General features: G+C 46.7%; 1 protein-coding gene across 4 annotated transcripts in view; it reads right to left on the minus strand.

Annotated features, from left to right (window-relative positions):
- Positions 1-26,581, minus strand: part of KCNS1 (potassium voltage-gated channel modifier subfamily S member 1) — a 72,673-nt gene extending 46,092 nt beyond the window's left edge. The window contains exons 1-2 of one of the 4 annotated variants that reach the window (XM_061631441.1): positions 25,831-26,581; positions 12,909-12,996 (exon numbers count right to left, since the gene is read on the minus strand). Coding sequence is in view for 1 of the 4 variants with exons in the window: in XM_061631440.1 (XP_061487424.1) it covers positions 11,356-11,358 (3 nt within the window). In the remaining 3 variants the exon portion in view is untranslated. The other 3 variants (XM_061631442.1, XM_061631440.1, XM_061631443.1) reach the window with 3 other exon arrangements.
- Positions 26,582-26,852: the final 271 nt, after the last annotated feature.

Raw genomic sequence — 26,852 nt, forward strand, 5'->3', positions numbered from 1 at the left:
TGAGCAAAAATGATGCAAATAGGATCTCTTTTAATTGTGCTATCAACCTGCTTACTTCTACTCTGACTGGGGGATCTTGCAGCATGGGGAAGAGATGGGGCACATCACAGCTGAAGTTCACCCATATAGGAGCATTATCTCTTGTTTATTACAGAGACGCCTGTTGCAGATTTTGCTGCTGAGAGCAGCAGTCAGTTAGTGCGGCCACTTGAGTCACAGCTTGTTGATCCTGAGGAGGCAAAACTAGAAAGTGAGGTTCAGAAAGGAGGCCCTGTGCACGAGGAGGAGGAGGGCATGAAGCAGTGCCAGTTGCCCACAGCCACATCTGCAGAACAGCAAGTACCATGGTTTGGCTTTGAGAAAGCTTGTACATTTGTGAGCCAGAGTGGGAAAAATGTTGTTGTACGATGCAATTACTGCCTTCCAAGGATCAAAAATCTGAGATCAGCTGTTTCCTCCTCATCCAATGTGAAGAAACATTTTGAGGTAAGCCTTTGTCATGCTGGTCCTCCAAGAGTGTCCATTGTCTATTTATGTTTAAATTGTGAAGTTCCTCTTCCATTTTTTCTTGGATTCATGCTTTGTTCTTCTTCCTCAGAGGGCACACCCTGAGAAGCTGAGAGCAATTGAAGAAGCAATAAAGGCAAGGAGACGTGGCCTTCCTGAACCAATGCATGACACCCCTCCTCCCAAAATGCTGAAGCAGCAGCAGACAACCCTTGAGAGGTGGGGATCTGGCAGGGAGCCTGTCACCCAGAGCAATCTCGACAGGAGAATCATTGATTTCATTGTAGAGGAGACATTACCACTTCAGACTGTGGACCAACCATCATTCATTAATCTGGTTCGCATTGGACTCCCCAAAGATCTCACCATCATATGTGCCAAGACTCTGAGAGACAGAATTGAGAAGAGAGCATGCCACATGAGAGAAACTCTTGCAAAACGAATGGGTGCTGTGGCATATATAGCAACCACTGCAGATTGTTGGACCAATGGCAAGAAGAGTTACTTTGGGGTAACAGCCCACTGGATCAACCCAACTACCCTGAAACGTGAGGTCGGGGCCTTGGCTTGTAAGCGTCTGAAGGGGCGCCATACATACGATGTCCTTTCAAAAGCACTACATGATGTACATGTGCAGTACAGGCTCCACAACAAAGTTATGTGCACTACTACAGACAATGGCTCCAACTTTGTGAAAGCGTTCAGAGTTTTCATGGCCAAAGAACCAGTGGAAGCTGCAGGCACCAGTGACGATGATGGTGATAACCAGGAGGAGGAGGAGGCTGAGGTGGAGTTTGTGCCTATCTGTGAGATCCTGGACACAGGACCTGAGGCAGAGGAAGAAGCTGCAGACTCAGGAGAGGATTTTGTTTTACCACCACACCAGAAATGTGCTAGCCACACCCTCAACCTTGTGGCAACACAAGACACAGAGGCCATGCTTTCTGACTCCTCCAAAAGTAGTCTTCTTGGTCCTTTCAAGAAACAGTTTCGTTCCTTGATGGGAAAGTGCAGCAAGTTGTGGTCCAAGCAGAACCAGTCAGCACAGATTGCTGAGTATATCCATGCGCAATGTGGTGTGTATCTGAAGGTACCAAATAAGACCAGGTGGAATTCCACCTTTGATGCGTTGAAGCAACTACATGAGCTTCTGTCAACTGTGCCACTACAAATGCATGCCATAATGGACTGCTGCTCCTTGTCCAGGATCACAGCTGCTGAGATTGAAGTGGTACAGGAATACACAGAGATTATGGAGCCACTAGCCCAGTCCCTAGATATCCTGCAACGGGAGAACCGCATGTTCATGGGGTATTTGCTACCAACGCTCTGCAATCTGGACCGCAAGTTAGAAGGACTGGAAAACAAACCTGAGAGGTACACATACTGTTTTCAGCTGCTGAGAGATGTGCGCGAAACCCTAAGAAAGCGGTTTGCAGCTATCTGGGAGGACAAGAGGCTTCTTCTGGCAGCCTGCCTAGACCCTCGCTTCAAACTAGATTGGCTGGAATCGTGTCAGGCCACCACCCATACCAACAAGTAAGAACATTAGGGAAGCCCTTTGGGTGGATTACTCCAAGGGAAATGTTGTCTCAAGGGAGGCATTAGAGGGCTTAAGGTGGTAGGCAGGGGCTGGGCCTTTTCTTCCTGGGGCTCCTCATCACAACCTTGGGTTGCTGCAGGTAATCCTTAAGGGTCTGCTGTGCTGCCCCATGAGTGTGGTGACTTGGTCACCTTCCTACCTTCCATGTCATCATCCACAGGCTCAGGCTGGACCCTGAACCAGGGGACATGACAAGCATCAGGAAATGAAGAGCAGATGATGGTTTCCTAACATATATGTGTTAACATATCCTCTCTCTTTCTTAGATACACAATGGAAGCCTTGCTGAAAGCTGAAATAAAGATGGGTGTACTTAATGAGGACAGTGATCAGTCTTCAGATAAAGACCAGGAAGGAAATGACTTAGAAGATGACTTCTTTAACTTTCTGCCCCAGGGTAAGAAGTCAGCAGTGGACACTGCTGAGGAGGAACTGGTGAGGTACCTGAGGTCTCCCAGCAGGGAAGTGTCATCACTCCATGGCTTTCCACGTGTGCTGCGGTGTTTTTTGCAGCACAACACAGGCATGCCTTCAAGCGCCGCAGTAGAACGCCTGTTCAGTACTGGTGGCAACGTAATGACTGTAAAAAGACATTCCTTGTCTGACATGCTCTTTGAGCATCTTGTTCTTTTGAGACATAACAGAAACATATTATAAAAGCATTTCAAGTGTAAAATTTGATTTCAAGAGTTGGGGTATCTTCATTGCTTGGGGGGATGTGAGATTCTGTTATGCCATTATGTTAATCTTATGGATAAATTTTTTTATTCTACTACCCCCTGTGTGTGTGTGTTTATTTTTAATATTGTTTTAGGCTTCTTAGATGTGCAGCAGCCAAGGCCAGCACCTTGTAGGAGTTTTTTAAAAAAAGTAACTGAAATGTAATTGTAGTGATTACTTTTGAGAAAAAGTAAAGTAATCAGTTACTTTCAGAGCAATTGTAATTGTAACGGTAATTACTACTTTTTTGGGCCAAGTAATTGTAACTGTAATTTATTACTTTTTAAAAGTAATCTTCCAAGCTCTGCTCCTTCAGGGCTACAAGCTGAAAGGAGATCACACAAGACAACTTTGTATAGGTGTAGAAAGGAGCTAGGTCTGTATTGGGCTGTTTGTGGATTGTTTTTTCACCCCATGATGCTTTTTTCCCTTGCTTTGCTTAAAAAGATTGTACTTATACAAACCTCTGGTTTCTCCAAGCAGAAACACCGCCCTTGCAGTGAGGGAATAAAGGGGCTTTCTTCAGTTATTTGCAAGGCTACTCTAGTATGCACACATCTTTGGAAGTATGGTAAAAAATGATGCATTTGTTTTACACTTCAATGGGTCGTATTTCCAAGAAAGCATCCATAGAACTAAAGCCCAATTTCAATTTTGAAATGTGTGTATATACAAGGAGCTCATATCCTACCCTCAGATATATTCCTTTTTGTGCCCAAATGTTGTTTGGCCCAAACTGAGATGTTTCCAGCGCTAATTCATCAGGAATGAATGTTACCCTTAAAATCCAAAAATCACAGCAGCCCAGGAAGGGCCATATCTCAGTGACAGAGCATCTGTTTTGCATGCAGAAGGTCCCAAACGGAATTCTTGGCATTTCCAGGTAGGGCTGGAAGAGAACTCAGCCTGAAATCCTAGGAAGTCGCTGCCAGTCAGTGTTGACAGTACTTAGCTAGATGGACTAATGGTTTGACTGTTTTAGGCAGCTTCCTATGAGGATATCTAAGAGCTTTCTTGTTATGAAAATATTTTCCGTGCTCTGAAATTCCTTAGCAAACATCCAATTTAATATTGCACAGCTCAGTGGCTTCGAAGCAAAGCTGCGGATACATTTGAGGTTTGTATTTAAGCACTACTGCCCCATCAGCCCTCCAATTCTGTATGAAGTGTATCAACTGAGATCCAATCATCATCCTCATCTGTTAATTATTAAACATCTAAGAGGTGAGCCCCTATCCTTCAACTAGGAAGATAGTAGCTGGATGATGATGATGTTTTCGCTATTGAATTTTAATACACAAACTCTCACTGTGACTTAAGCAGCCTCACTGGTGCTCCTCCCTCCCACGTTGCACAACAGCATTACCAACGGCATGTGCCTTTTAGTGCACTGAAAAAAAGTTCTAGATTTTAACAATTATTGGTCAGTGGCACAACATGACCAAAAGGAGGTTGCTTTTGGATGCTAACATAAAAACATAGGAAGTGTCTGCTGGATCAGGCAGGAGGCCCGTCTAGTCCAACGTCCTGTTCTCACAGTGGCCAACCAGATGCCCATGGGAAGCCCACAAGTGGGATTGAGTGCAGGAGCACTCTCCCACCTGTGGTTTCCAGAAACTGGTTTTCAAAAGCATGCTGCATCTGACTATGGTGGCACAGCACAGCCATCATGGCTAGTAGCCATTGAAAGCCTTATCCTCCATGAATTTGTCTAATCTTCTTTCAAAGCCATCCAAGTTGGTGACCATCACTGCTTTCTGTGGGCTCTGCAAATGTATATAAATATGACCCTGATAAGAGGGCATTCTGCTCTCCTCCTGTATTGCTGAAGCTTTTCTAGGGATGCATGCTTCCCCAGGAATTGTGTGTGTAGACAAATGGGTGGCTTCCATTCATGACCATGTTGAACACATGGCTAAGTAAATATGTTTTGTGAACCTAAGAAGGGCCTTGCTGGATCAGGCCACAGGCCCATCTAGTTCAGCACTCCATTCTCAAAGTGACCAACCAGATGCCTATAGGAAGCCCACAAGCAGTGCCTGAGTGTGATAGCACTCTGCCCACCTGCAATTCTCAGTACCTGATATTCAGAGGCATACTACCTCAGACCGTGGAGGTAGAACACACACATCATGGCTAGTAGCCATTGATAGCCATATCTTCCATGAATTTGTCTATTCCTCTTTTAAACCATCCAAGTTGGTGGCCCTCACTATCTCTTATATAAATTGATGGTGCGACCACACTTGGAATACTGCATGCAGTTCTGGGCACCTCACCTCAAAAAGGATATTATAGAACTGGAAAAGTTTGATCGTTTTGGCTGCCCTGTTCTAAAAGGACTGGAGGAACCCTGCTATATGAAGAAAAGTTACAACATTTGGGGACTTTTTAGTTTAGAGAAAATGTAAGTAACAGGGGACATGATAGAGTGTATAAAATGATGCATGGCATAGAGAAAGTGGGTAGAGAAAAGGTTTTCTCCCTCTCATATCACTAGAACAAAGGTGAATGTTGGAAGATTCAAGCCAGACAGCAGAAAGTACTTCTGCCCTCAAGAGGCAGTAATGGCCACCAACCTGGATGGCTTTAAAAGAGGATTGGACAAATTCATGGAAGATAATGCTTAACAGAGCTTGGAAAAGTTACTTTTTTGAACTACAACTCCCATCAGCCCCAGCCAGTATGGCCACTGGATTGGGCTGATGGGAGTTGTAGTTCAAAAAAGTAACTTTTCCAAGCTCTGGCTTATAATGGCTACTAGCCATGATGGCTATGCTCTGAGTGCACAGTTACTGAATACCAGTTACTGGAAACCAGGTGGTAGGGTGCTCTTGCACTTAGATTCAGGCTTCCCATAGGCATCTGGCTGGCAACCATGTGAACCGGACGCTGGACTAGATAGGCCACTGGCCTGGTCCAGCAGGCTCTTCTTATGTTCTTATCATCATAGCTTACCTGAGAAGGAAAGTTCATGACAGAGGTGAAATTTGAACCTGGGACTTCCTGCTTCCCACGCCACATCCTTAGGGCCAGACTTATAAAGCAGCTGCAGAGCTAGTGTGATGTCATGGTTACACATGTCAGAAAAGGACCAGAGAAACCCATGTTCAAATCCCTGCTCAGCTATGAGACTCACTGATTGACCTTAAGCCAGGCGCTATCTCACTTGGCCTAACCACACAAGGTAGGTGAGGGTAAAAGAGAAGACTCATAGATTATGCTCCAAGTACTTGAAATGGAAGGGCAGGCTAAAGACATAAATAAATGATTGGCTCAGGACAGTGGCGCTGGGCAAAGGGGGAAAAGCCTCTTCCCAACTCACATTTCCCCCAGTCAAAATCCCACCCTGAAGCTTCTAATAACACCTTGTCTACTCAGGAGAAGAGGAGGAGGAAGAAGGAGCACTTGTCTTTTTTCTAATTGGAGCTTGCTGGGGAAGGGAGTTGATCAAGAAAATGGCACAGAGGTAAAAGGGTTGGAAACACCCTCTCCTCAAGACTGAACTCAGTGAAATACACCCCCCCTGCTGCTTTTAAGCCTTAAAGCAGCCTTTCCCAACCAGTGTGCCTCCAGATGTTGTTGGACCACAACTCCCATCAGCCTCAGCCAGCATTGCCAATGGTCAGGAAAGATGGAAGTTGTGGTCCAACAACATCTGGAGGCACACTGGTTGGGAAAGGCTGCCTTAAAGCGACACTGAGGTCCCATCTGTGCTATCCATTTAAAGCAATATCACATCACTTTAAACAATCATGTTAAAGTCAATAGCACTTTAAACAGTACTTCCGCTAAAGTACTGTTCTTTAACCTTGGGTCCCCAGATATTGTTGATCTATTATCGTCCCCAGACAACATGGTCAATGGTCAGGGATGATGGGAGTTGTAGTCCATCAACATCTGAGGACCAAAGGTTGAAGAACAGTGCCCCAAAGAATCCAGGCAAGTGTAGTTTCTGAAGGGTGCTGAGAGTTGTTAGGAGACCCCTATTCCCCTCGCAGATCTACAGTTTTCAAAGTGGTTTAATAATATCTCTTCCCAGGGAACTTTGGGAACTGTAGCTCTGTGAGGAGAATAGGGGACCGTTTACAACCCTTAGCACCCTTAAAAACTACAGTTCCCAGGATTCATTGGGGTAAGCCATGACTGTTTAAAGTGGTATCATAGTGCTTTAAATGTATGGCGCGGATGTGACCTAAATATTAAAATGATGAGATTAAATTATCATAGACTGGTGGAGGCATGAGAAGAACTTGTTGATAGCTGCTAGCAACATCACAGGAACTCTCCATAGGAGATCTGTGTGATGCCCTTCCCTGGCTCTCCCTGTCAGGTTCCTACCTGCTCATGGTTACTGCCTGTCTCTAGGCACCACCAGGGACTCCACCAGTCCGGACTGTCCTTTTTTATGGTTTCTCTCCCCGCTCTAGCACAGATCTCAACAGATCCCCCTGCTAGGCAGCACCACCAGTCATGTCCTATAACCAGTAGTCCCAGAGACTCTGCCTGAGTCTCCCTCAATTAGGTTACCTCTGTGACTGCGTGCTTAAGCTGTCCCAATCCCTTTGATTTACTCAGACTGCTTATAATTCTGGTTTGCTCTGAATACTTGTGGTGTTATATTCTTCCCTTCACCCGCTGCCACCATTTGTCACTGTTTCCCTTCAGCCTTGGTTATTTACCTCACCCTCCCTTCTGGTCTGTGAAACCCCAGCCAAGGATCAGGCCTTTGGTAAACCAAATTAAGTATTTATTAAATAACACAGATAACAAGATTTCTTCATAAGGCACATAAGCATATGGTTTTATCTAATACTAATCCGAACTCCACCCTCTCCTCACATCCACCAACTCTGCACACAATCTCCTCTCAAAACCCACCAAAACAACCCACTAACATTCACCACCAACGTCCACCCAGATTTAACTGTCATTCTTCCTTTTATACTTTCAGCCATCTTAAACATTCAGCCAATCATCCAACATTGTACTGCCCATTCACTCCCCCTTCCTCTTTCATTCCACTTACCATGTATCTCCTGTACAAACAGCACTTACCATATTTACACTAATAGAGGAACATCACAATCTGCAACACCACATTCTTACGTATGAATATCAATAGCAATGTGAGATCCGAGAAAGAACAGCGTTTTCCCAAAAACAACATATTACAGTTTTCAGAGTGTCTGGAAATCAGGCTCTCCCTCCAGAAGATTTCCACTTTGGAAAAAGATATCTGGCTCCCAAGCAAGTAAGCAACATCCATCACTTACGCAGAGCCCACTTGAAAGCTGTTTAGTTGTAGCTAAAGAGGTTTCCTTCCATCGCCTCTTGAATCTCACAATGCCAGAGGGTTGCAGTGTTAATTGGCTGGTAAAAAGGTTGGTTGAATCCTCAGCTGTTCTCCCCGGAAAGAGAACTCTGAGGCTCGCTGCAAAAATCAAGCGCACAATCCTTTACACGTCTACTTAGAAGTAAGTCAAATTCAGTTTAATGGGGCTTCCTGCCAGGTATGAGTAGGCAGCCTTTTTCTGTGGAGGCCACATTTCCTCAGGACTACCCTGTCAGGGGGCGCATTCTGGCTGTGGGTGGAGGCAGAGCCAATGATAGGCAGAGCCACAAACACATTCTGAATGAATTGATATGGACCATCCTGCTTCAATTTCCATCATGGCTACCCTCGATTAGAATTCCCAATGCTATGCAGAAAACCCAACTGGGTTTGATAGGGTTACTCTAAAAAAAGTACAGAGACGATTTATACCTTGTACAGCAGACCAACACAGCTACTGTCTTGGAAAGGAATTGCTCCACATACACCCTCCCCCAGAACCCTATTAATTTGCCTTCAGACAGCTGGTGGTGTGCCCCAAGCTGGAAAAAAGAAAACCATTCATTTATTTTTATCAAACGAAATACTGTTTCTTTCAATTATTCTGAAAAGACATAGATGGGAGTGGAATCACTTAAAAAAAAACAAGAATAAGAATGTGATGAACAATGAAGGACTTCTGATTAGATGGAATAATGGGGCAGCTTCAGGAGGCACCAAGGGTCACATGAAATTAGGCTGGGGCCTACATGTGGCTCCTGGGCCACAGATAGTCCACCTGTGAAATACACGATTGTATTATCAATATCTGGTCCATAAACATGGCTTGATATTCAGTCTGAGTCAGGTAGCAAAACTGTTAAAACAAAATCCAAAATGAAGTCTTAGCCTAAGAAGGCCACTTTAGTCTTAGAGAACATTCCAATTGGGCTCCTTGAATAGAGTGCTTGGGAAGAGGCATCTAATCAGATGCTTGCTGAATTCTTCCCGATCAAACCAGAAAGAATTTGGACTAGTAATTTCAGGAAGGGACTGGTGTTATATCCTGGTCACTCATACAGTTTTGTTGGATGCTTCTGAAGAAATTGATTATCCACTACACTATCCTTGGAGAAAGAACAGAATGTTGAGGACCAAGGAAATTGCTCTCCATTTTGGGGAAAGGTAGCCAAGTGTCCAGGCATCTACAGATTAGGTCCTTCTCTTCCCCATATACAAAAGCGAGGGGAGGGGAGCAGGAAAGACTTCTGATATGGTAGCCACTAGCTTGAAAAATTAAATTGAATGCCTTCAAGTCGATCCCAACTTATGGCTACCCTATGAATAGGGTTTTCATGGTAAGCGGTATTCAGAGGTGGTTTACCATTGCCTTCCTCTGAGGCTGAGAGACAGTGACTGGCCCAAGGTCACCCAGTGAGCTTCATGGCTGTGTGGGGATTCAAACCTTGGCCTCCCAGGTCACAGTCCAACACTCTAATCACTATACCACACTGGCTTAGATGGTTCTAAATGTTCTTCATGAAGCCACTTGTAAATGATATGGATGCCATATCCAGTTTTGCAGATTTTGGTTGGGCAACTTCCAAACCATTTAAGATTACAATTAGGGATTGGGATGAAAGAGAATCTAGCACATGTGCAGATACAATCATTCATTTGCTCAAGATGATCAGTTACAATTATCAGAACTGCAGCACACATGCAATTACATGCCTTGGTTGAAGCAGAGATGCTAGAATCACAACTGCAATGGACACAGCACCAGCAACTACATCATTGAACTCTGCAGCCTCAACTATTTTTAAACAATGTTTGGCATATAAAGACCATGTGACGTCCACCCCGTGCCTCTCCGGGATTCTATTTCCTGATACCCCATGATCGGATCAGGAAATCCCCCATGGGATGTCTGCCTCAGCCTGTGTCAGATATACCCTTTGAACCACAAGCTTAGTTTTGTTTTAATATGTTTTTAAGGAAGTTTTGCTGTAATATATTTTAAAGTCTGTTTTTATTATATTTTAGAGTGTTTTTAGTGCTTTTGTTTGCTGCCCTGGGCTCCTACTAGGAGGAAGGGTGGGATATAAATCTAATAAATAAATAATAAAATAAATAAGCTTCAGCCTCTCCTTTTTCCTCAAAATGTGACCTCTGGCGTACATTGATAGCAGGATTGGTATAGATATAGGTATGGTATTGAATTGGACCCTGTTGTGATAGCATAAGTAACCAAGTTGACACACAGGATTTTGAACAAACAAAATAAATGTTATTAATTACAAGATGTTAAATATTATAAATAAATAGTGTTATAGTCCCTATCCACCCTACCTACTGTACCCCTCTAATCCTAATAAAATCCTCCCTCAACACCCTCCCAATCGTATCCCTCTAAAAACACACCCTAACTCTTCAAGATCTAATCCCTTTCTCCCCCTAACTGACAAAACAAACCACTTTTCTATTCAAAACTTGATGGGAACTCTCACTCACATCCCTTCCCACCTAGCTGTCTTACATATTCTGTACCTCCTAGCATTCCATTAACTATTTCATAACAGAATACATTTTAAAACAAGGTTAAACAGATGGTTTTGTTACAGACCACCATGATCTATGCACGTCTAGCAACATTGCTGATCTATGTGACAAACCTCCCAGCTTAATTGCATCATTCATTTTCCTACTCCAACTCTCTCTGTAAACCATAGCAAGAAAATAATTTCTGCAAGACCAAACAAAATAGCAATATTGCTGTTTGATTAACTTCTGCATGGACCATATTCTCACTGAAGCGAACATTAATAATTGTGGTTTCTTCTGAAGAAGAATGGTAATTTCAAGCTTATAGGCACAGGAATTTCCCTTTGGGACAACAAAGAATCAAACCTGTGTGCCAAAGCCATAATTGTCAAAGGACAATTTCTCTTGATTTCCAAGGGATTTATCTAGCGTCATCATGGAACTTTACTGAGAAGCATATTCAAGAGCCAGACCCTTCCCCAAGAGAAATAGAAATCTTAATTGAGGCATGGGAAGGAAGAGGAAGGCAGCAGAGAAGGGGGAAGAGAGGGGCAAGGAATGAAAGTGAGCAAACATAGTTATTATACTCACTGAGGCCAGGGGTAGCTAATGTGCAGCCCTCCAGATGTTGCTGGGACTACAACTTCCGTCATCCCTGACTACTCACCATGCCAGCTAGGACTTAGGCTGTGTTTCTGTTGAGGAATAAGTAGTTGAGCCAAAAGCTTCACAGAGGAAGTGATACCATGCAGAAGGGAGATCTAGGCATAAAGGGGAGCAAAGGGAAAAGGGCACAGTATTTCATGAGAGTAAACTGATTGGAGAAGTTTCAGCACAGGTATCTTGGCACCCTTTGAAGTCAGCACTTGATGATTTCTCTAGAATAGAAATGGGGAGAATGTTGGACTCTCACCTCGCATCAGCCCCAGGCAGTATGGCTAATGGTTAGAAATTATAGGAGCTAAAGTTCAGCAATATCTGGAGAAGCATGGGTTCCCCATCTCTGGTCTAGAATAAAGAGTGTATCAAGGGCTATTTTGGGATTCACTGTTTTTACCTGGAGTCAGAATGCTGAACAGCACAAAATTCTGGCCTAGCATTAGGATTTTAAAACTGATCAGCAAGACAGACCTAAAGAAGCCCATTGGAGGAAAAAAATATTTGTTGCCCTTCTAAAAGTAGGCAATTGTTGATTTGTGTGCGTTGCGTGAAACAGCATACGTTACGTTGGAGTTAAGTTGCTCAAGAAACTTCTCAGATGCATTAGATCAGGTTAAGAGTCTTTTATTAAGACATTGTGGCTTAAGGCTTTAAGATCCCCCCCTCTAGGAGAGAAGTTCTCAGTTCAAAGACATTGCACAGAAGACTCAGCTCAACACAGATAACTGCTAGAACTCTCCCAGTCTATCTTGATGCTGCCATGACAACGGCCTTGGCTATCCGTTCCCAGACTGGGCAAAGACATAACTTCTCTTAGCTACAGATTTCCACACTTTCAGACTTGATGGAAAAACACTCAGTGACAGTGTGGTTCAATGGTCAACAGCAATGTGGGGACAAGGTGTACCTACAACTTTTAGGAGGCTGTTCTAGAACCTGGGTATCACAACTAAAAAAAAGGTTCTCTCCTATGTCTCCACCTGCTGTATCTTTTGACAGCAGGGAGATGCAACAGAGTGCCTTCTATATAAAGCAAAGTTCTCAAATAGGCTCATATGGTTTCAGATTGAGATTCCAGTCCCAGGCCATTTATAGTTTTAAAGGTGAATGCTAGCCCCTTGAATTGAGTCTTGAAGCAGAATGCATTCAGCAAAGCTGGTAAAGGATTGATGTAATACAATCCGATTGAGCAGCTCCAGTCAGAATCCTGGCAGTTGTGTTCTGAGTCAACTTAAGTTTTCAGACAGTCTTCAAGGGCACTTCCATATACAGCACATTGAAGTAAGCTAGCCTGGAGGTGACAAGAGTATGAATGACTGGGGCCACATGTGTTTTCTCCAGGAAATGGTAAACAGCTGGCCACAGCTGCCAATTCTGCTTCAAGGAGCAGATGTTGATCCAACAGCACTTCTCAAACTGTGAACCTGATTCTGAGTGAGTGGGTGGGTGGGTGAGTGGGTGGGTGAGTGGGTGGGTGAGTGGGCGGGTGGGAAGGATAGGAGAGATGAGAGTTTAATCTTATCCAAAACATATTAATCACTAGAACCCCCCAACAAGTACCTCTGTCTTGTGTGGATTAAGCTTCACTTTGACCTCATCCAATCCAAAGATGCCACCAGACACCAGTCCAGGTCTTCTAGCTGCCTCCCTAGGATCAGAAGATGAAAACAAGAGATGATGCAAACAGATGATGTGCTAGTCCAAATCCCTGAATGACCTCTCCCAGCAGATCCATGGGTTTTAGTCAGCTAAGGCTGCAATCCAATACACACGTATCTGGGAGTAAGTCCCACTGAACCCAAAGGAGCTTACTTCTGAATAGACATGTATTGGATTGCAGCCTAAGTCATACTCAAAGCAGACCCATTGAAATTAATGAACTTAAATTAGTAATTTCTATAAACTTCAGTGGGTCTGCTCTGAGTAGGACTAATATCAAATACCACCCCATAGATATGTTAACCTTGTAGCACAACATATGCTGAAGGCAGTTTCCCACCACCACTTTTTGGGACTGGCCCACCAGGAAGGGCTGGAGTCACTGCAATATTATGCCCCCCCACATCCCACCTAGGTAATTCAGAAGGATACCATGGTTGATGGTATCAAAAGCAGCAGAGTGATACTTCTATCCATCTTGTGTTTGAGGGTTCCCAGCAGCGGTTTCAGTTCCAAAGCCAGGCTGGAAACCAGATTGGAAAGGATCCAAATAGTTTCAAGAAACCTTGGAGCTGCTTCATGACCACACATTCAAGTATGTTGCCCAAGCACAGTAGTTTTGAAATAGGGTGGAAGTGGTTCAAACTGGCAAGGTCCAAAGATGTTTTTTTCAAGAAGACTCATCCCTTTAGTGTCGGAAGGCAGAGCTGGGGTCCCAATCCCGGGGAGCAGGATCCCGGAGAGTTGGGAGAAGAGTATTCGGATGGATGGCAGAGGGAAGGGGGAGGAACTTCCCCCCTTTGGAGCGAAGACGAAACAGAGGAACTGCCAGTGATAAGGTCGCTTAGCGACGGGGAGCCTGAGCCCTCCCTGGACATTCTCACGCCTCCCCCTCTTTCAGGCTCAGAGCAAGAGGGGGAAGAGGGAGGGCTGCTCACAGCCGAAAAGCGGGGAGGCAGTTTACCATCAGCCCCTCCCCTATCCCCCATCCTGGAATCGGAAACTTCAGAAGAGGAGGGGGTGATGCTTCCCCCCTCACTGCGCACACGCAGACAGCTGAAAAGACAGGAGAGAAGGGGGGAAGGCGGGCAGTACCTGAGGGGCAGTTAAGGAGGAGCGAAAGATTGCGCGCCCGTTTGGCCCCTTCTTAAAGAACAGGCGGGAAGAAGTCCCTTGCTCTGTCAACTTTCTCCCAATGCCGCAGGACCTGTATCCCTGTATTGCTTCATGAGAAAACGCAGTCTTTGTTTGGACATTACCCTAATAAAACACGAATTAACTACAGCCGTTGGTCTGGTTCCTGAGTCACATCCTGGGCCTGACAGCTTGACAGAGCCACCTAAATCACCCTCAATGCTCTCTTCACTTGAGTGGGACAAGATGTCAAAGGGAGCAGCGGGGGGGACGAACCCCACTTCTGAGACGGAAGAAGTGGAACTCTTGAGGACTAAGGTAGCTGATTTGCAGATGAATGTTCAAGCCCTGCTAGCAGCAGTCAAGGCGCTGAAGACGGATAATCAAACCTTGAAGGCCACGATAGACCAGATGCGAACAGCCCCTCCAGCTGCCGTAGTAAAGGTTCCCATTGGATTGCCCCCAAAATACGCGGGACAAAGTGATCAGTTGGCAACCTTCGTGGCTCAATGTGAGTTATATCTGGATGTCAGGCACACGGAATTTCCAGACGATGGGGCTAAAGTAGCTTTCATGATTAGCCTCCTGGAGGGAGAAGCTGCAAAATGGGTGACTCCGTATCTCGTGAGAAAGGATACTGTCTTAGGAAGGTACAGAGGATTTATACAGGAGATGACCGAGATGTTTCAAGACCCGCAAAGGGCTGAAACTGTAGCGTGGCAACTAGGCGCTCTGAAGCAAGCTAAAGGGACTGTTTCCGAGTACACTAACGCTTTTTAAATTCTGTCCCAGGAAACTGGTTACAATGACGCCGCCCTGATGTTTATGTACCGGAGTGGATTAAATGCTGAAATCCTGGATGAGTTGGCCAGGACCTCCCCCCCCGCTGACCTACCAGGGCTCATCCGGCTATGCCTACAGACAGATCACCGGATGGAAGGAAGGCGCCTGGAAAGGAAGCAGGAGGTCCCGAGATACTCAGCCTCGGCATCCCGCAACAAGACCCTCCCCAATGCAGGGATGGCAGGTAATGCAACTGAGGGACAGGGAGGGGCTAGGCCAAGACTGTCGGAAGAAGAAAAGGAAAGACGACACCGGGAACATTTATGCTTTTATTGTTCAAAGCCGGGCCATGTGGCCAGAGACTGTGGACTGAAAGGGGGGAAAGCCGAGCTGTCGGGAAACTAGAACACCCAGTCCACGTGCAGGCCGGTGGACTGGGGGCAGCGTTGTATAAAGGCCCCCCAACGATCCAACCTCCCTCAAAGGGGGTGTTGGTCTTGCCTATTCGGATTACAACTTCCAGAGGAGTGGTGTTTAATTCCACTGCCTTAATTGACAGTGGAGCCTCCACAAATTTTATTGATGCAAAGTTAGTCAAGCATCATGGAATTTCCCGGTGGAAACTGGACGCTCCCCTAGCTGTGGAGACTATCGATGGGAGACCCCTGAAGTCAGGAGGGGTGACACAAGCCACGGAGGAAGTGAAACTTCAAATCCCTGGGCACGAAGAGTTCATTTCGCTATACGTGTCAGATCTCTCGAACTTTGAGGTGATTCTGGGAATGCCCTGGCTAGCAAAGCATGAACCCAAAATAAGTTGGAAGGAGGCGGTGGTGTGGTTCACCTCACAGTATTGCCAGGAGAACTGTCAACCTGAAGGAATCAAGAACACCTTAGCGGGGGCAGTGCAAGAGATCGAGCAAGTGACCCTGCTTTGAAGAATTCAAAGATGTGTTTGATGAAAAAGAGGCAGAGACTTTACCCCCCCACCGCCCTTACGACTGTGCAATTGACCTAGTGCCAGGAGCCAGCATCCCATCAGGGAGAATCTACTCTCTCACAGAGAATGAGAGGGAGGTCCTGAAGGAATTCCTGGATAAAAACCTGAGGCGAGGATTCATACGCCCCTCACAATCCCCTGCTGGAGCGCCACTATTGTTTGTGAAAAAGAAGGGGGGGGAACTCAGACCCTGTAACGACTATCGCGCATTGAACCAGATCACCATCCCCAACAGCTACCCGCTGCCCCTGATCTCAGAGTTGCTGGACCGACTGCGCTCTGCAAAAATCTTCACGAAGTTGGATTTGAGAGGAGCGTACAATCTGATCAGAATGAAGGAGGGAGATGAATGGAAAACAGGATTCTTGACCGCTTACGGACAGTATGAATACCTGGTCATGCTGTTCGGGCTTTGTGGAAGTCCAGGAATTTTTCAAAAATTCATGAACGACGTGTTTAGAGACTTGTTGGACACGTATGTAATCTGTTACTTAGATGATATCCTGGTGTTCTCAAAGAACCAGGAAGACCACGACCAGCATGTGAAGACGGTGTTGAAGAGACAGAGAAAATCACCTGTATGCTAAATTAGAGAAATGTGGATTTGACCTCAAGTCTCTAGACTTCCTTGGATATCGAATCTCAGCGGAAGGCGTGGAGATGGACCCAGGGAAAGTAAGCTGCATATTGGACTGGGGCCAACCTGTCACCAAAAAGGATGTACAACCGTTTTTGGGGTTTGCCAATTATTACAGAAAGTTCATTCCAGGGTTTTCCAAATTAACAGCTCCTCTGACTGACTGTTTAAGGGGGAAGAAGAAGTTTCAATGGACAGAGAACGCCACCGAGGCCTTTGAGGAGCTGAAGAGAAGGTTTGCTACTGAGCCCATTCTGCGCTTTGCTGATCCGAACCGCCCTTTCGTAGTGGAAGCAGATGCTTCAGATTTTGCCATCGGGGGGGTCCTGCTACAATTAGACCAAGAAGGGAAGGAGCTGCACCCCTGTGCGTACTTCTCTCGGAAGTTAAAGCCTGCAGAGAAGAACTACACAGTTTGGGAGAAGGAGCTGCTGGCCATCAAGGACTCTTTTGAAAACTGGAGACAATACCTAGAGGGGACCTCTCATCGAATTGAAGTGCGCTCCGACCACAAGAATCTTGAAAGCCTCCAAACAGCCAGAAAGCTGAACCAGAGACAGATAAGATGGTCCCAGTTCTTCACTAGGTTTAACTTCCAGATTACTTACCATGCCCAAGCCAAAAACCAGAGAGCGGATGCCTTATCCAGACAGCCACAATACAAAGAAAGTGAATCCGAGGACCAGCCTCAGTACGTAATCCCGCCAGAGAAATTAACGTTGGGAGTATGCCAGCATTCATGGGAAGAGGAACTCAAAAAGGCACAACAAGAAGATGCAGACATGCTAAAATATTAGCAGGAGACGGGACAAGGTCAAGACTCAGAAGTAACCTTTCACTGGAGAAATGGACTGTTATGGTTCAAAACCGCCAGATATGTGCCAGAAAGGGAATTAAGGCTCAGAATCCTACGCCAGTGTCATGATTCCATCACAGCGGGACACTTTGGGATTTACAAGACCATTCAGAACGTGGCCAAGGACTTCTGGTGGCCTAAAATGCGTCGGGATATTGAGAGTTATGTAAAGTCCTGCTCTGTCTGTCTGCGGACAAAAACACAAACAGGGACACCAGCAGGACTGTTACAACCGTTGCCTGTCCCACACGAACCCTGGAAGGACCTCTCCATGGATTTTATAACTGATCTACCCAAGTCCCAAGGAATGACAGCCATCTTAGTAGTGGTGGATCTACTTACCAAAATGGCACACTTTCTTCCTTGTGCAGGGGCCTTAGAGGCTAAAGAAACGGCCAAGTTATTCATAAAAGAAGTCTACCGGCTGCATGGATTGCCAAACAGCGTAGTCTCAGACCGAGGAACTCAGTTCACAGCCAAATTTTGGAGAGCAATGTGGAAACAGTTGCAGACGGAATTAAAACTCTCCTCATCCCATCACCCCCAGACAGATGGGCAGACGGAACGCTTGAACGCCGTTTTGGAAAGATATTTACGAAGTTATGTGTCCTATCAACAGACTGACTGGGTATCATATTTGCATTTTGCAGAGTTCGCCTACAACAATTCTCTGCACTCCAGCACTCAACAAACCCCGTTCTTCGCTAATTATGGATTCCATCCTAAAGTCTTTCCAAGCAGCTCAGAAGGAATGCTGGTACCGGCAGCTGAGAACTTCCTTAAGGAATTGCAAGCGGTGCAACAGACACTGAAACAGCAGTTAAACGAAGCCAAAACGGAGTACAAGCGAGTTGCTGACCTGCACGGGAAGGAGGGCCCCCCCCTTCAACCGGGAGACCAGGTATGGCTGTCCACCCGCTTCCTCCAGATGCCGGGCAAATGTAGAAAATTACAAGACAAGAGGGTGGGTCCTTTCGAAATAGAAACTCAAATCAATCCCGTGGCGTACCGACCGAAGCTGCCTGACACGTTTAAAATACATCCTGTGTTCCATCGATCCCTCTTAACGAAAGCCGCCCCTCCCAGTGAGTTACAGCCGGAGGAACCTCCCGGAGCTCCACTCCTGGTAAATGAGCAGCTTGAGTTTGAAGTTGAGGAGATCTTAGATTCCAGGATCAGACGCCACAAGCTGCAGTACTTGATTCACTGGAAAGGCTATGGGGTGGCTGACAGATCATGGGAAGATGCAGCTGATGTGCATGCTCCAGAACTGGTAAAACTTTTCCATCAACGTTTTCCCCACCGTCCCAAGCCAGACAAGGGGAGGGGGGCACAGCCTGGGAGGGGGGATGGTGTCGGAAGGCAGAGCTGGGGTCCCAATCCCGGGGAGCAGGATCCCGGAGAGTTGGGAGAAGAATATTCGGATGGATGGCAGAGGGAAGGGGGAGGAACTTCCCCCCTTTGGAGCGAAGACGAAACAGAGGAACTGCCAGTGATAAGGTCGCTTAGCGACGGGGAGCCTGAGCCCTCCCTGGACATTCTCATGCCTCCCCCTCTTTCAGGCTCAGAGCAAGAGGGGAAAGAGGGAGGGCTGCTCACAGCCGAAAAGCGGGGAGGCAGTTTACCATCAGCCCCTCCCCTATCCCCCATCCTGGAATCGGAAACTTCAGAAGAGGAGGGGGTGATGCTTCCCCCCTCACCGCGCACACGCAGACAGCTGAAAAGACAGGAGAGAAGGGGGGGAAGGCAGGCAGTACCTGAGGGGCAGTTAAGGAGGAGCGAAAGATTGCACGCCCGTTTGGCCCCTTCTTAAAGAACAGGCGGGAAGAAGTCCCTTGCTCTGTCAACTTTCTCCCAATGCCGCAGGACCTGTATCCCTGTATTGCTTCATGAGAAAACGCAGTCTTTGTTTGGACATTACCCTAATAAAACACGAATTAACTACAGCCGTTGGTCTGGTTCCTGAGTCACATCCTGGGCCTGACATTTAGTCAGCCTTCTCCAACCTGATGTCTTCCAGATGCTACGGACTGCAACTCCCATCAGCCTCACACAACATGGCTGTGTTGTCTGGGGCTGATGGGAGTTGTAGTCCAATTCCACCAGGTTAGCAAAGGCTGGCTGAAGTCTTGCCAGGAGCTCAACCTTCCCTCACTGAAGCATTTACTAGCTCTGTAACTCAGGTGCCCAGATCCAGCCTGCCCGACTTAAGAAGGATGGGTTCAAGAGCACTGAAGGTGGGTTTTACCTACAAATAACTTATCTACATCCTCATATTGCACAAATAGAAAAGTATCCAACTAAGGCTGACGAGATGGGACAACAGCAACCGCTGGTTCCGATTACTGAATTATGATAACATCCAAGCTGAAACAATGCAAGGAATTTTATTAGAAAAGTGTGTAACAAAATGCAACTATAGAGGTAGAGTCCAAAGAATCTGGAGGTTGGTGAAGACTCATTGAAGTGTTCCCAGGACCTCACTGTCCCACACATTGCCTAGAAAGCTAAGAGTGTCCCTGCTTATAAAACAATACCACCCCTTTCCCCCACATTAATGGGGGAGGGATCACCGCAGAGCCATTAACATCTTCTGACAAAAATGCATCCGATTTGGTTTTTTCCCCATGGAAACCCAAGACCTAGGTGACAAGAGACTTCTTAAAATATTAAGAAATGCTAAAGTGTCTGTCTTTGATAATATAATTTGCAGAAAGTTTGCTTTTTCAAAGCCATCCAGAATTGGGCATGTCGCTAGCTACCTCACAAAGTTGTTGCTATAAAAAGGGAATAACTCTGTTTATACCATCCTAAGCTCTTGGGAGAAACTTAAGTGTGATAAATGACTGGCTGTAGAAAGTCACATTTGAACCACATGTGCACACACTTCCTTAAGTCTTGCAGAAGGGGGAGAGAGGAAGACATAAGAGGCCACATCATGGAAGCCAGGAACACCATGGCTAGTGATAGGCAAGCTTACCTCTGCTCAATTCAGAACCGGATCAGCCATTACCATGTGTAGTGCACTCATCACAAGCTGGACAATTTGCATTCTTAACCATGTAATTGGGAGCTTTAGCAATATCTCTCCAGCCACAAGATCAAAAGAAAAGGGAAAGGAATGCCATCAAAGATGGACTGCAACTGAAGTCTTTAAGAACATAAGAAGAACCGGCTGGATCAGGCCAAAGGCCCATCTTGTCCAGCACTAGCCAACCAGATGCCTATGGGAAGCGTGCAAGCAGGACCTGAGTGCAAGAGCACGCTCCCCGCCTGGGGTTTCCCTAGTGAAGTATGTGATGATCCTGTGCTTGGGAGGACACCCTCATCCCTATATGTCTGGCCAGTTTCAAGGGTTTCCACTTGAAGTTTTCACTTTCGTTTCTTCTTTATTTCTTCATGTTGACAGAGTACAGATGATAAATCATAGTTTTGAAGGGAAGAAGGAGCAGTAACAGGCCCTGTGGGGTGCCTAATTTCTTTTTAAATTTCCCTCAACATGCCACTTTTCTACATCTTGTGTTATTTATTTATTTATTAAATTTATATTCCACCCTTCCTCCCCAAAGGCACCCAGGATGGCAAACAAAAACACTACAAGCACTCTAAAACATCTTACAAACAAAATACTTTAAAACATATTGAAACAAAACATCTTTTAAAACTTATTAAAACAAAATGGCTTTTAAAAAAAACAGCTTTAAAACCATCTTAAAAAGCAATTCCAACACAGTTGGAGACTGGGATAAGGTCTCTACATAAAAGGCTTGTTGAAAGAGGAAGGTCTTCAGGAGGCACCAAAAAGGTGACAGAGATGGTGCCTGTCTAATATTTAAGGGGAGGAAGTTCCAGAGGGTAGGATCCACTAAAGATCCACTTCCTAGGTCATGTGGAATGGACCTCTTGATCTGCAGGAGGCCCTCACCTGCAGAGCACTGTGATTGACTCAGTATATAAGGGATAAGACAATCTTTCAGGTATCCTGGACCCAAGCTGCACAGGGCTTTGCATACCAAAACCAGAATCTTGAACTTGGCTTGATATGTCAATGTCCTTCGCCAGCACTGACCCCCACACATTACCAGCTCCTCCGTCCTCCAAGAACAACAGGCCTGAGCAACCAGCCTGCAGCTCACAACTCCCCATCATCTAAGACGTGTTCCCTATGTGCCCATGCTTTACCAATAGATGTGAAGACTCAGCAGGGAGGGGAAATGGAGGGAACCCCAGGTGTTTTCCTCTGTTTTCCCCAGAGGGGGGGAACAAAGAAAAAAATGGAAAAATTAAAAATAACACATTTCCCCCATTTTTTTCTGTTCCCCCCCCCAGGCCTTCACATCTCTAGCTTTACCTCCAAAATCCTTTTAAATACTAAAAAGTGTGGTTCCCAACCCTGCCAAACTAATGAAAATGGAATTGGACTGCCTTCAAGTCGATTCCGACTTATGGTGATCCTATGAATAGGGTTTTCATGGTAAACGGTATTCAGAGGGGGTTTACCATTGCCTCCCTTTGAGGCTGAGAGGCAGTGACTGGACCAAGGTCACCCAGTGAGCTTCATGGCTGTGTGGGGATTCGAACCCTGGACTCCCAGGTTGTAGTCCAACACTCTAACCACTACACACTGGCTCTCTTACCAAACTAAACATCCCTGTTATCAAAGGATCAAAGGCCACCACCTATTCATAAGAAGAACCCTGCTGATCAGACTAAAAGCCCATCTAGAAGCCCAAACATTTTGTTCTACAGCAGCCAAGCATATGCCTGCCTTGCTGTCCTTCCCTGGCAAATGGTATGCTACACTCTTTCCTGGGGTTATAAACAATGGTAAATTGCCAACTGCATCCTCTCCACATTTCTCAATCCTTGAATTGCTGTTTTAAGTAAGATGCAGGAGAGGATTGGTAGGACACCCCTTTGCCTTACTAAGTGCCTCATTTCCTAGCTGGGAAGATGGTGCAATACAGGGATCTTGAAATACTGTCAATACTGAATTCTGAAGACCAAGAGGCAAAGCCTCTAGTTTATTCCACTACAGAAGTAACAGCTTTTTCAAAAAGACACTGAGAGCATAGGGAATCTGAGTGTGAGAGTATATGAGCATCACGGGTGGACAAGAATGGGTTGCTCTCCCCACATAAAACAAATTCATGCACAGGCGTCTTCCAAGCAAAGACCTTATCTTGGAAGACAATCTTACTCAGTCACAAGTGATTGTCAATGATTGAATGCTACTATAAGCACATGCAAACCACCCACCACTTCCCTTTTAAGCACTCCCCCACACACCCACACTTTTCACTGGCCAGTGGATTCAAGAGGAATGCACTTTAATTTGCCTCTGGGAGGCAGGAAGAAACAGTGTTTGTCTACTAAGCTCAGACACAACATCTGCACCCCAGGTTCAATAATTTGCGTGGATGGATTGCATGGACCACAGTGCGGACCTTAACCCAAGGGCCTGATAAAGAACCCAGACATTACAATCAACTTAGTGTTGAGCAAGAATGATCAGACCACTCTATGAGGCAGCTTGGAGGAGACCTGGAGCGACAACCGTCCAGGAAATATGCTCTGCATTTTAATATCACTCCCAAGGACAGGTAAGGCTGCCACCATCTGATGTCCCAGAGATCTTTACAACAAACACAGCTGCCAGCACAGCTGTGTTCCAAATGTTTAAAGGGTTAGAAGTACATTTCACATATAGTTACACAATTCTTTTTTGGGAGGATGGGGGAGGATTGTTAACACACAAAATGCAGCCACTGGAGATGCAATTTTAAAAGGAAGATCACTGCAGGGGTGGGAAGAAAAGGGTTTTCTTAATTCTTGCATGCTATTTTTTTTGTAAAAGCCCCTTTCATCTGTTTTTACCCCCACAACGTAAAGTGTGGGTCCCAATGTACACAACAGGGTACTGAAGAGATACAGAAGCAACAAGGTGTTCCTTTTGCATGCTTCAAAACAACAAAAAGCAACTGAGTCTCAAGTATAAATTAAAATGCACTCACTACCCCTTCAGTTTCCTCCTCAACACCACAGACGAGCTGCCTACATCTCTCACTTCATTATACTCCTAACCACTCTGGTGTCCATATGATATTAGAGCACAGGTATTCCAACATCTGCAAGACCATAGCTGTAGAAAGGCCATAAGCATTCTGCAGCCATTACCTCCTGTGAGTCTCACAGCAAGCCCCTTGCCATAGGTTGGGCTGGTTGCACAGGATGTTCTCATGGACCTATTTCAGCACATCAGCACAAAACTGGAAAAAAATATGCATGAGATTTTGTCATGCATCTCTCCCTGTGTGGTCTTGTATGCTGATCCTGCAAGACCATAGTCTACTATATAGGCCACCCTTCGTCAATCAGGTGCCTTTCAGATGTTTTGGACTACAGCACTTGCTGGAGCTGATGGGAGTTGTAGTCCAAAACATCTGGAGGGCACCTGATTGGCAAACAGTGGTGTAGATCATAAGGGAATCTGTGTGTGCTGTTCAAGGACAACTGTGGCTCATGAAATGGAAATGGACTGCCTTCAAGTTGGTCCCAACTTATGGCGACCCTGTGAATAGGGTTTTCATGGTAAGCAGTATTCAGGGGGGATTTACCATTGCCTTTCTCTGAGGCTAAGAGGTAGTGACTGGCCCAAGGTCACCCAGTGAGCTTCATGGCTGTGTGGGGATTTGAACCCTGATCTCCCAGGTCGTAGTCCAACACTCTAACCACTACACCACACTGGCTCTCTATGGCTCATGAGGATATCCTAAAAATCCATACATAAGATACCTCAACAGCCACACGTGCTCCACTATCATGACTTGCCCCAAGCCTTCATCTGTGAAGGTCCCGGCCAGTGAAGGACTTGAGCTTTCACTTCCCAGCATTCCATCCATTGTACTGCTTCTCATGAACAGTCTCACGCAGAAAGCCTTTGCAGAGAGGGTCTAGCAAGATGCCGATGCCAACAGAGGTGGGAATGAAAGAATTCTCTTCTACAAGACAAAGCCAGGTTCTTTCACCCGGTGCGTCCAGCCGATCCGAACCCTCAAGACACCAGGATGCTTTCAGAGGCATACGAGTGGAACCGTCTGAAGCCTGGCAGCAAAAAGGTCTTATTATGTGCAGATCCTTTCCTCTTCAGGAGCTCAAGGTTTTCCCTTGACATTTTACCCTCACCACCATCCTGTGAGGTAAGTTACAGGTAAGAGACGGCAACTGGCCCAAGGTCACCCAGCAAGCTCCGTGACCAAGCGGGGAGCTGAACCAGAGTCTCCTGGATCCTTACACCAGCACTCTAACCAGCCATTCTGCATCACATTTGCTGTCCACTGGGAATCCTGCTTTTCCCAGCTGGAACAGCACCAATGCCCTCTAATAACCAGTTAAGGCCCAGAATTGGCCACCATCTTTAGGAGAGGAAGGGGCAGTGCTGAGCTGTATGCCAATGCAAGGCAGAGGCAGGTTTGCCCTTTGCCAACTTGTGCATTCCCTCCAGAGTATCATTTTCTGCCATCGATAGTTGCATGAGGTCTCACATCCTGCCACAGGACCATTCCCTCTCTTACCAGCCTTAAAAGATGCCCTGTTGGATAGATGACTATCCTCCTGGGAAAGTTTGCCAGAGCCCCTTGGAGAAAAAAAGCAGGCAAGCCTGCAATTGGACAGCGTTGTGCGTGTGTGCGCATGCAAGTCTGAGGGAGATGAAGCACATCCACCTCAAGGATAAATCTCCAAAATGAAATCTAAAGAGGAACAAACACGCCTGGACACCAGGTTGTCGGACTTGGAAGCTTTGACCCATAAGGGCAGGTGGTGAGTGGGCAAACTGTGGTGAAACAAAAAACCCTCAAAGAGGCATTCGCTCCGATTAGCATTTCACCTCGCTTTATTACTGCCTGGCTTGCCACTCTGAAAGCTCAAGCACGAACTAGACCCCAATGTAGGCACACACCAACCTGCAAGTCATGCCTTGGAACCTCACATCCGCCTGCACGTGGGAGATGCTTCGCCCCTACCGGTAATGGGGACAAACATTCTGCACACGCTCAGCAACACCCTTTCGTTGAAAAAGTTAAACGTGTGCCAGTCCTGACATTACAAATGAGTTAGGCTCAACTCAAGCACAGGGCCAGGGCGAACTGTGCGCTCGACTAGACGAGCTTCGGGTCCCTTCTGGGTAAGCGAGCTCCACTTGGCCGTCGCGGGCAGGAACCGAGCCTCAGGGGCACCACGCCCAACAAGAAATGGACCCAGGCTGCAATCGTATGCCCATTCCCCTGGAAGGAAAGCCCACTGAACTCAATAGAACTTAATTCCCAGGAGGCACGGAAAGGACTGCGCTGTCATAAGAGCGATCCTTCCATCCTCTCCCTGTTAGCGTAACGGCGGCTAGCGCAGCACTTACCTTTCAGCACAGGTGCCCGCAGGGAGCCGTGTGTGCGTGCCTCTCCCGGGCGCAGCCGTTCAGCCGCTGCGCCCTGGCCAAGGGCTCCGAGCAGAGTTTGGCGCGCACATGCCTGGAGGAGGCGCCGCCGCCGCCAGCAATCTCGCTCCGCATGAACCGCGCTCCGGCTGATCCATGAGCGGCTCAGCTGGGAGTCGCCCAATCCCAGCTCCTTCCCTCCTCTGGATCTGCAGAGGCGAGCGAGCAACTTAACACCACCGAAGCTGCCCAGCGCCCTCTTCTCGGCCCCGGGGGCACCTCCAGCCACTCAACGGCGCCCCTGGCCAGGCGACCAGAACGCACCTCCTCAGCCACGATGACTCTACGACGAAAGTTGCCATTCTCTGCCTTTTTGTTTTTTGAAGCTCAGTTCGCCACGCCACGGACGACCGCCAGGCGAGACACCGCCACCCCGCTCCACTCCACTCCACCCAGGCGAGGCACCGTCTACAAATTCATGCTTTGTTACTCGCAGGAAAAGAGAGAGAAAGAAGCAAGCAAACAAACAACCAATGATAAGGGATCGTGTTGAGCCTGTCCAGGGGGATCCTCCTTGTCCTCTCCCAATCAGAGAGGCCTGCGTGTTAGTGGATTCCCGACGGAACCAAAAGAAGCGATCAGGCGGGCGACGCACAACTCGGGAGCGAGAAGCCTTCTCCGTGTAGTCCCCGAGAGCTCTGTGTCCCTTGGAGCCTCGCCTCCGCTGTCTAGCGCTGGGGCCATTTGGAAGGCAATTCATTAAGAAGCGATGCATGGGCTTTGCGCCAAGGGGGAAGCAGTGGAAGGGGCGCGCGGGAAAGCCTCCGAGCAAATAGTGATTGGATTTGTGTGCTTAACCGTAAATCAGACCGAGAGAGAAGGAGACGATAGCGGTGAGGGAAATTCTGAAGGCAGCAGCAGGCGCGGTTAATTGCAAGGCGGAAGAGAGGTCAGCCGCAGGAACAATGGAGAACAACCGCATTTGGAATCCTGTGTGCAGTTCT

This window comes from Rhineura floridana, chromosome 6, assembly GCF_030035675.1.
Source record: "Rhineura floridana isolate rRhiFlo1 chromosome 6, rRhiFlo1.hap2, whole genome shotgun sequence".
Classification (NCBI taxonomy): Eukaryota; Metazoa; Chordata; class Lepidosauria; order Squamata; family Rhineuridae; genus Rhineura; species Rhineura floridana.